Source organism: Nycticebus coucang, chromosome 20 (assembly GCF_027406575.1).
Source record: "Nycticebus coucang isolate mNycCou1 chromosome 20, mNycCou1.pri, whole genome shotgun sequence".
Classification (NCBI taxonomy): domain Eukaryota; kingdom Metazoa; phylum Chordata; class Mammalia; order Primates; family Lorisidae; genus Nycticebus; species Nycticebus coucang.
The window spans coordinates 25796822-25806479 of record NC_069799.1 but is presented as its reverse complement, the minus strand read 5'-3'; the positions used below and the strand labels follow the sequence as shown (position 1 = coordinate 25806479).

The following is a 9658-nucleotide window of genomic DNA, read 5'->3' as shown; positions in this document are numbered from 1 at the left end:
TTAATCTGTCTTAACTATGAATTGATCTTCAAAAGAACTTTGTGGGGAAAGGAGGAGTTTGCCTTCACCTCCTCAAGGCTGAACCCCAAATTTAGCACAGATAAGTGGGCATTTGTAGCCGAGGAGCAGGGTTGGGGTAGTGGACAGAAAATGACTAAGAGGAAGTGGCAAGGCTAAAGGTGGCCCTGGCTGCATTTACCTGTGGGGCTCCTGCTGGAGGCAGGCCAGGGTGCAAGAACACCCTGGGGGTGACAGAGGATGAGGAGCCTGATTAGTTATCAAGGGTGATTGGATATGGGGGGTCTGGTTAAACAGCATTAGGATTCTTGCTAGAGTTGGACAATACAAACACAAAGATGGACATCTCTCCCCCCCGCCCCCCCCATATCAGAGTCTTAACTGAGAAGCTCAGGGAACCTGAAGTAGACTTTAGCCAAAACCTGAATCTGTGTCTGTGGCTGGGAGAATGGGGAGTGGGTCGCTTTCAAAGCCATGGCCAGGAGTGGGGCTGGAGGGAAGGTGGCCACTCCCCAGGCATGCTTTCACTTGGGATGAGGGGTGGAATGTTCTTTTGGTTCCAAAAATGAGCTCATCTGCCCTGAGAGAGCGGGGTCCCTGGAGGGATCCTATGGGATGATATTAAAGCAGAGGTGTGGGGGGGGCACAAATCAAAGTCTCTGATTCCCACCAAGTGTCCTGACCTCTCTTCTCTGTGCCACTAGGGGATTGGCAACTTGCCCAGGGTGACCACAGTTTGGTTGAGTCTGCACTCAACTGGGCTAGAAAGGGCTGTTTGTGATCTGCCCTAGGAAGTAGGAAGGTAGCACAGAGTTGGGCAGTCCTTGGTTGACATCAGTTACACTGTGGTTTTCCTCTCTGCGAGAAGTGAGGGGCCAGGGACAGACTGGTTGGGTTCTTTCCATTCAACCATTCCTCTTCTCTGACTCTGGTCTGCATATCAGGCTCCAGGCCACACTGACAGTCAGGCCAGGTGGGCATCTGGTGTCATTGCACAGCAGCGAGGAACTAGATTTGACCAGCAAATATCTCCATCCATCAAGACAAACCCGTAAGTTTGGCCTCTTGGCCTCGCACCTTCTCTCCCAGAAACTGTCCTCATCTCTGCTCCTCAGCATATTGGGAGTTTATGGCCAAACACTTATGAGAAGGGGACAGGTTTAACAGGTAGAGGGAGTAAAGACCTTTCTACGTGGGCATGAGAACAGATCACTTATGCTGTTTTCTTTCTTTTTTTTTTTTTTAATTAAATCATAGCTGTGTACATTAATGCAGTCATGGGGTACAATGTGCTGGTTTTATATACAATTTGAAATATTTTCATCAAACTGGTTAACATAGTCTTCATGGCATTTTCTTAGTTATTGTGTTAAGACATTTATATTCTACATTTAGTAAGTTTCACATGTACCCTTACTTATGCTGTTTTCTGAGGTAGGGTAGCAGCTGTGAGACTATGGCAGGATGTGGGATATATGGGCCTCCTCTCTCTCTCTCTTTTTTAAAACTTATTTAATGATTTTCTTTTTTAAGAGAAATTTTATTTAGAAGAACGCAAAGAAAGTTTAGAGCACTTCCAAAGAGAGTTGGAAGTGGTTCCCTTTCATAAAAGACAAAAAGGTGAGAGAGACCTTTTTTTTGAGACAGAGAAAATGAAGATGCTGTGGGGACTCTGTGGGGAGTAATCAGACTGGGGGGCTTCTGGTGTCCCGTCACCTGTTAGGTGTCCCTGCAGTTGATATGGTAGATGGAAAAAAAAAAGATGGATTCTTGTGTTATGTTTTTGCCCCCAAACATTCATGTTCATGTAGCCGTATGTGGGAGATTTTAGCAGGTCTATTGGTCCCCTGATCCCTGTTCCACAAAATGCAAACACTTGCCCATTTTTGCTGATGTGGATGGTGGTGAAGCTATGTGCCCCAACCATGACAAGCACATCATACATGCCCTAACCTCTACCATCATCCTAAGACTTGGGTATTGCTATCTGTCCTGTGCAGACCTGAACTTGAGGCTTAGGGTGGTGGAGCGGTGTGTCGGGCACATCTGTGCTCTGTGAGGCCCAGGCCTTGCTCCTCAACCTTATGTCCCTGTGTTTCATAACTCTCTCCCCCTGCAAAGTAACCTCTTTCCTCTTTTTAAAGACAACAGCAGGCAACATTTTTAAACGGTTATCTTAAGCTTGTGACAGAGGTTGAGCAAGAGGAACTTAGAATGAGGAGAGGGGTGGCAGGGCTTCCTGGGTGCCTCAGAGGCCAGGAGACATAGGAGGGGGATGAGGCCCAGAGGTCAGTAGGGTCTTGTTGGAGTCTCTGAAAATGCACAGCATGGTAGGGGAAAGTGAGGATGCTAATCTGGCAGGTTCTTATCATTTAAACAAAGTTGATAAGGAATTTGGGGAGCAACAGAAATGTGAGCCCAGAAAAGATTGGAAAAGCTGCCAAATCCTTGAAGATGGTAAGAATGGAAGACTCCCTCCAGCTCCTGGCAGGGTGGAAAATGACAGCCTCTGTTCCAGAGAGAATGCTGGCTAGAAAACCATTGCTCAGGTACCTTGAAGTGACAGAGCCAGGATTTTCTAGACAGACCCTGGTATTGTTTCTAAACACACATCATCAATACTCCTTTCAAGGAACCTGTATGAATTCTTCCAACCTAGGAAGGAATCCCACTTTTCCCTGCCTTGTGGTATTTCATGAGCCCTTCACTCCTGTCCTGCCTCATCTGCCTTCAGATTCATCCTACAGAGGTCAGAGAAAAAGCCTGCAAAAAGCCTGCAATATTGTGGTGGGAGACTTGGGAAGGGTTAGGGGCCTATACTTTTCCTCCTTGAAGGCGAGTTTTCAGGAAATGGCAGACTTGTGTCACATACAGAAATTCAGAATCTTACTCTATAATAATGACCTTGATCTGACTCACATGACATTGGAGATATAACTGGTATTTCCCACTAGGGGCTGGAGGGCATCTTCCATCCTTACCACCTCCAAGGATTTGGCAACTTTTCTGATCTTTTCTGGGCTCACGTTTCTGTCTTCCCTGAAATTCCTTGTCAACTTTGTTTAAACAACAGGAACATGCTAGGTTAGCATCCTCATTTCCTGCCACATGCTGTGTATTTTCAGGGATTCCAGCAAGACCCTGCGGACCTCTGTCCCCCTCCTGCCCCTTCTGGCTTCTGAGGTGTATGGCAGCCCTGCTGTTCTCTACTGTGGGCCTGGCACCTTCTTTGTCTTCAGCATTCAGCTTGGGTGGCTCCTGGGCAGGGAGGACTTGGGAGGACCAGGTAGATCACAACTATGTCCCAGACTTCAGGAATATGCAAACAAGATTTTGATGCCTGTGGGAGAAATTTCTGAAACATGAATCCCTCCATTTTTGCCTTTGTCTTCCATTTCAAACAAGTGGCCTGGTAGAGTCTATAGAAATAAATCAGCAAGAAAATGGAGGGCAAGGGAGAAGGTAAGTGGGCAGAGGGAGACTGTCAGTCTCACTTCTAGAGAGATAGAAGTGGGTCCTGTGGCCTGGGTCTAGGGGGCAGGAGGAGAAAGGAAAGGACAGAGCTGATGAGGAGAGCTGGCAGGTAAAGCTAGGAGCAGCTGGATGGAAACATCAATTTTGGGCTGAAAACTCACATGTCTTTTCTTCAATCCCTGCAGAAGCTGTGGGGGGCGGCAAGACTTAGAGTCCCCTCTGCAGATCACAGATGGAAGGGCTCCCTACACTCCCCTGATCAACCCCCCACCATGTTCTTCTGTGAGGGATCTTGTCACTGATATCCCCATTGCCCCTCGAATGGTGAGAAGGAATCTTTGAAAGGATGAACACACCAACATGGGTGAAGAACAGGAGGGAGCAGTTAGAGGATTCATGGCTGACATAAAATGAACCTCTGGGCTTTCTGGTGACCAAGGAGAAAAGAGTTTATACTTCTTTTTATTTGTGAAATGAAGCATGCTGTTTCTTTGAAAGAGAGGCATCCCCTCATCCAACTTCTGGCACTAAATTCGGGAAGGAGTGTATTATTAGGAGTCTTCATGGCAATATCCAGTTCAGTCAATAACATCTCCACAGCAGCTGCACTGGAGTTGGGTGTGCCCATCAAGGTGCAGGTACTTAATAAACAGTCACCTTAAAACAGTTCCTGAAGAAACTATGACTGGAAGGTTCTGAATTACAGAATTTTCTTAACCCTTTCTCTTTTAAAACTTGTTAGCCAAGCTCACATAGTCCTTTTTTCTATAGAGTTTTCTGTTAGAAGATCAGAAGGCCAGCATTGGCTGTTTTTACAATATCTTTCTAGAAGATTTATTGCACTTGGCTTGCTATCAGGATTGTATTTATCTACAGTGCTTTGATTATTAGGCCATTTGGGTATGAGTCCTATAAAAGTAAGTGAAGAAAGAAGAAAGGAGGGCCACTGCAGGATTTCGCTCACTCTCCCCCTATCTTCTCAGAGGCAGCAGTCCCTTCAGAAGGTGGCTGGAAGCACCTGAAAGTGAGTTTTTCCAGAGTGGGATGGTGAGACCTGTTTTGGTGACTGGCTCCAGTTTCAAAGGTGACTTTGAAGTAAGAAACACTTGTCCTTAGCTAAAGGGCTGCTTTCCTTGGGGTACTACAGATTTTTCGAGCACAGGGAGAGCCTCCATCCCCTGCCCAGAGGAGTTATTTCTGCATCTCGGTCAAGTCATCTCATTTTGTTTTGGGTTTGGAGGAAAATCCTACACCTTCCATACCTGCAAGAAGGACCTCCTACCCCTGTGCCCCATACAAATCCTTTCTAGGAAAGGAAAGCTCTTTTATCATGAATGTTTTAATGACAAAGATGGCATATTGTTCATTTTTGCATCCCCTAAAAGAGTCATGTTCGGCGCAAAGAAAGTGCTTGATAAATTCTCATTTGCTAGATGAATGAGTGAATAGGCAACACTGCCTGGCATTTGGGTCAAGAGATTAGAGGCCTGGACCCCGTGTCCCTGACCCTGTGTTTTCACTTCCACAGGGTGCAGAGGAGTCACAATGCAGCCCCGCAGCCTGAAGACTCTCCTGGCCATCTGCGTCTTCATGGCCTTTGTTTTCAGCACTGTGGGTAAGAACAAATGCATGGCCCCTTTCTCCCAGATGTCTGAAGGGTATGGTGGGCAATAAACCCCTCTGGGAGGGGCTGTGTGCTTTGTAGGCATCCAGTGCCATGGGGCAGGTTTTATCGCACCCTGATTCCCAGACTCTGGGAAACATCAGTTTTCATTCTAGAATCTTTTGTAAGCGGTGTTTATTTCCTTTGCGTAGAGACTTATACCTGTATCCAGTGCTCTCTGGGGGAGTGTAACACTGAGAAGCAGACTTGTGAGACTTCTCAGGGCTGCTTCAGCAACAAGCAAGAACTTAACACATCAGGTAGGTCCCACTCACCGCCTGAGTGCTAGACACTCAGGGCAGACAAGGTGCTCACAGCGAGGGGGTTGCTTTGTTAAGAAACTTGATGTAGCTCTTTGTTACCTTACATATCTTCTGTTTCATACTTGTTTCCTTACTTAGTGTCCTTCCAGGAAGGGGCTGGGAGAGTGGGGTGACAGGAGGCAGCAGGGACAGGCCCGTGTTGAGCACAGACTCTCCAGGGAATGGCCATGGCCCTCAGTTGCACGGGGACTCCCGCTCCAAGCAACTCTAACAGACTGTCCCTCCATTGGGTTGTTCTACAATGGGGACGAACACAGAGGGACTCTTTTGGAGAAGTGCTAAGACTAAAGGCAAAGGGAGTGAAGATACAAAGGCCTTTAATGCTAGCTGTCTATTAGGGTGTTACTCTCTCTGTGGCTTAACAGCAAAACTCTCTGAGGTTTGGTTCTGTGCAGGGGTGCGTGAAGGTCTTTGGGAGGAGAAAGGCTGTTCTTCAAGCAAGTGTTCTCCACTGTTCTTCTCGGCAACACTGGGGAATGGCAAAACGTTTGGGTTTGGCAGACAGTGCTGTGAAGCTGAGCAATGTAACCAAGGGCACCTCCAAGGTGAGAACAGCCCACTCCAGGCTCTTTCTTCTCACCCCGTTGCTTTCAGTTTCTGCCCCGCCCCCGTCAACCTGTCTGCTTCTGAGACGCCCACTGATTTTGCTGGCCAGCTGCCTCTCATTCTCCCTGGGGATTTCCTTGTGAAGAATTAGGGGTGGATACAAGACCCCTGTCTTGCATGGGAGGCTAAGTGATGGTGAGGTCAGGGGTTGGTCCTGGGTGTTTCTCTAAGAGAGTCTGTAGATGTAAATGAGCTTCTCTCCTGGTCCAGCTGAAAGCTATTTCCTCACCTATTTAATTCCTTACTCCATTCACAGCATCTTTTTAGATCATAAATTATCTCATTTCCCATCACCTGTGGATTTTTCCCCTGCCAGGGCAGAGTCAGGAGATTCCTGAAAGGGGAAGATGAGACCAACTTTCTGTGAGATCCTATTGATTACACCTTTCCATCTAACACACACCTCTTCCTCTCTCCTCCCATGCCATCCGAGTCATAAATAATTTTTTTTTAATGTGTGGAGGAATCCTGGAATACCATGATTTTGGCAGTAGTAATGATGTCAGATACTTTTCCTGTGTGTTTCTTAAGGTGAAATTTTTCTCTCTTCATTTTAGTGTCTCAGAAATCCTCAGATCTCAATGGCGTTCAATGTCCTGCCTGCTATAATGAGAATGACCCTTCCTGTACACCAACGACTCTCGCCTGCAGAGGGACTGAGATAAAGTGCGTTCAGGTTATTGGCACAGGTATGGATCTTTCCCTGAGCATTTTGGTGTTCATTTCATAAAGGGTATAGCACCTTAGTCATCTATTGCTGTGTAACTAATTACCCCCAAATGTAGCAGCAGAAAAGAGTAAATGCTTCTTATTGTACAGTGTCTATAGGTCAGGAATCTGGAAGTGGCAGGCTGGGTGGCTCTGGTCAGAGTCCCTCATGAAGGTGCAGTCATCTGGATGGAGGGGCTGCTTCCAAACTCATCCATGTAGTTGTTGCCAGGCCTGGATTCTTCTCCAGCTGGACATTTTCATAGGCTACCTAGGTGTCCTCCTGATGTATCAGCTGGTGTTTCCCAGAGTGAGTGATGAGACACAGAAGAAAGGAGAAGAGCTGTGTCATCTTAGAAGTGACGTATCACCACTCTGCTTGTAGCCTGTGTATCACGCAAACCAAACCTGATCCAACATGGGAGGAGCATATGCCAGGCAAGACACCAAGAGATGGGAGACACAGTGTGGAGCAGGGCAAGTGCCTGGTGCAGGGCAAGTAAGGAAACAAGTATGAAACAAGTATGATTGTCCACTTACGATCTTGAGGAAGCAATCTGTCAGGAGAGAAGGGACAAGAGAAGAGACACAACTGCTTCTCAGAGCTGGGACAGGGGTTTGGGGACACGTGTCACCATGATTTCCCAGAATGGGACCTTAGCTCATAGACAATGAAGGGAGTGACAACACTTCACTACCACATTACTTTTATCCAAACCCCATGAATAAGCACTTAATTACTGCACAGTGTCATTCTGAAATCTGTAGAAGGAGTTGCCGTTTTCCTAATTAGGAGAAACGTTTATATTTTTGGTAAAGGGAACATGTACCATTCAGATAGTAGTTGGAGAAACAACCACAGTATTTTTCTTTCTGGACCATACAGCCAGATGGTCTTTCAGTACTTTCATGATCAACTTATAAAAGGTTTCATGGAATTAGTGGCATTTTAGAATTGAATGACAGGAGAGAGAATTTAGAGGGAGGCAAGTTATGCTTTTTTATTTGGGAAATTTATTTTTTATTTTATTATTATTTTTTTTTTAACTCTGTCTCCTTCAGTTGAGTGCTGTGGTATCACAGCTCTCAGCAAATTCCTGAGCTCAAGCAATCCTCTTGCCTCAGCATCCTGAGTAGCTGGGACTACAGGCGCCTTCCACAATACCTAGCTGGTTTTTCTATTTTTGGTGGAGACAGGGTCTCACTCTTGCTTAGGCTGATCTTCAACTCCTGAGCTCAGGCAATCCACTGGCTTGGGCCTCCCAGAGTGCTAGGATTATAGGTATGAGCCACTATGCCCAGGCTTTTTTGAGAAGAGTTTGAAGGTGGACCTGGGAGCAGCAGGGGAAGTGCCCTATGTTTATCTAGAGGCACTGGGATGAGTGAGGAGAAGGAGGTGTCACAGACCACACAAGAGGGGTGAGATTGTCAGGGAATGGGGTATCAGTACAGACATGCAGGGAGATTTCACAGTGCTCATCTCTGAAGAAACTGAGTCCTGGAGAAGGGGTCTGGTCTTAAGAGAGAGCTACAATATTTCCCTCTGGCTTCTCTAAGGAAGGAAAGGTAAGGAGGAGTACAGGCACCATAGTAGTGTTTTGGTCCAATGCATGAGGTCTGGCATCTACTCAGTCTTCTTTCTGGCATTGACAGCCCCTCTTCCTCTAATCAGAGCCCAGAGGCCCCACTCAGCCACTTGTTTAACACAGCAGGGTCCTTTAGGGGTGCAGGTCCCTGGGTGTAAGAGAAGCTATAGTCAACGCCTCTCATGCTGGAGGCAGACATGCATTTCAGAGTATTGTTTGAGACCACCTTTGTCTAGGGGTATAATATAGCCCAACAAATGAATAGATGTAATCCCTTAGCTGGAAACAAAATGTCAGTGTAGCTTAAGGACATAGGCTGAGTACAAAGAATGACAGAGATTCTTATAGATGCCATCTCAGACTTCTTCTGGAAGGGATTTGGTGGCACCGAGAGCACCTTTTGTCCCCAGAGTTGGCAGATAGACTGACCTGAGGATGCGAGTGAGGAGGGAGACAGGATGTGAGGAAGACTAACCCTGGACCTTCCCTTCACAGCTCAAAAGTCCTTGATACTGTTCGCCATGGGCTGTGCAACAGAGTCCGCCTGTGGCCTGCAGGGTGAGGAAGTGGTGAAGAATACAAATATCTACACCTACTGCATGGGCCCTGCCAGTGGCGGCCCCCCTCCAGCACCTCTCATCCCCTCCGTTCTGACTGGCCTCCTCCTGCTGAAGACCTTGCTTTGATTGCTTAATCACTTCGAAGTCCACAATCCTGCAAAAACATGACAAAGTGGCAGTCTTTGCATTGTTCCCTTCCCCAACGCTTCCCCTGCAACCACTAGCACCAAAGGATTAAAGAGCTGTTATTTTGAGAAGTGTGTGTGTGAGATTCTTTGTCTGCACTTCAGGTGTAAACAAATCCTCTTCACTCTTCTCATGGCTTCTTCCTTTACCCCAAGTAGCACATTCCAGAGGAAGTCTGAGATGGCATCTATAAGAGTCTCTGTCATTCTTTGTCACTCAGCCTGTGTCCTTAAGCTACACATCTGGGAACACACCTTTTTCTGGAAAGTCTCAGTTTCCATCCCTAATCCAGAACTGCCCACTGCCAAGGAAAATGATTTTGTAATTCAGGGTCCAATGGGGTCCTTTTCCACAGTTTGTAACATCCTAGGTGTGATGGATTATGCATATACTGGAGATACACGTACTGGGGATATGTCTGCTTCCAAGGATGGTGGGAACAGGAATGAAGGATACAGGTACAGGTGGGCCATGGAGACAGTTTAAAAGAGGAAGGTGCATGCACCAGGAGCAGGAGGGCTGCACTCACACAGC

The 9658-nt window shown here is 46.8% G+C and overlaps 1 protein-coding gene across 5 annotated transcripts; it reads left to right on the top strand.

Annotated features, from left to right (window-relative positions):
* The first annotated feature begins 830 nt into the window (after nucleotides 1–830).
* On the top strand, nucleotides 831–9185 carry LOC128573148 (protein RoBo-1-like). Of its 5 annotated transcripts, none has more exons than XM_053573344.1 (8): nucleotides 831–1069; nucleotides 3681–3816; nucleotides 4476–4576; nucleotides 5021–5107; nucleotides 5308–5415; nucleotides 5874–6023; nucleotides 6642–6773; nucleotides 8874–9185. In XM_053573344.1, the coding sequence occupies exons 3-8, from the start codon at nucleotides 4537–4539 to the stop codon at nucleotides 9062–9064; spliced, it is 708 nt and encodes a 235-aa protein (XP_053429319.1). In that variant the 5' UTR covers nucleotides 831–1069; nucleotides 3681–3816; nucleotides 4476–4536; the 3' UTR covers nucleotides 9065–9185. The 5 variants fall into 5 exon arrangements, with proteins under 5 accessions (XP_053429319.1, XP_053429321.1, XP_053429320.1 ...); XM_053573346.1 differs by having other exon boundaries at nucleotides 4476–4587; XM_053573345.1 differs by having other exon boundaries at nucleotides 3678–3816.
* Nucleotides 9186–9658: the final 473 nt, after the last annotated feature.

Bases quoted from the DNA above. Each gene is read 5' to 3' on its own strand.
- LOC128573148 (XM_053573343.1), top strand. From the start codon at position 4,537: ATGGTGAGACCTGTTTTGGTGACTGGCTCCAGTTTCAAAG. The intron at 5,416-5,873 runs GTAGGTCCCACT...GGTTCTGTGCAG, and splicing joins GCAAGAACTTAACACATCAG to GGGTGCGTGAAGGTCTTTGG. The intron at 6,774-8,873 runs GTATGGATCTTT...TTCCCTTCACAG, and splicing joins CGTTCAGGTTATTGGCACAG to CTCAAAAGTCCTTGATACTG.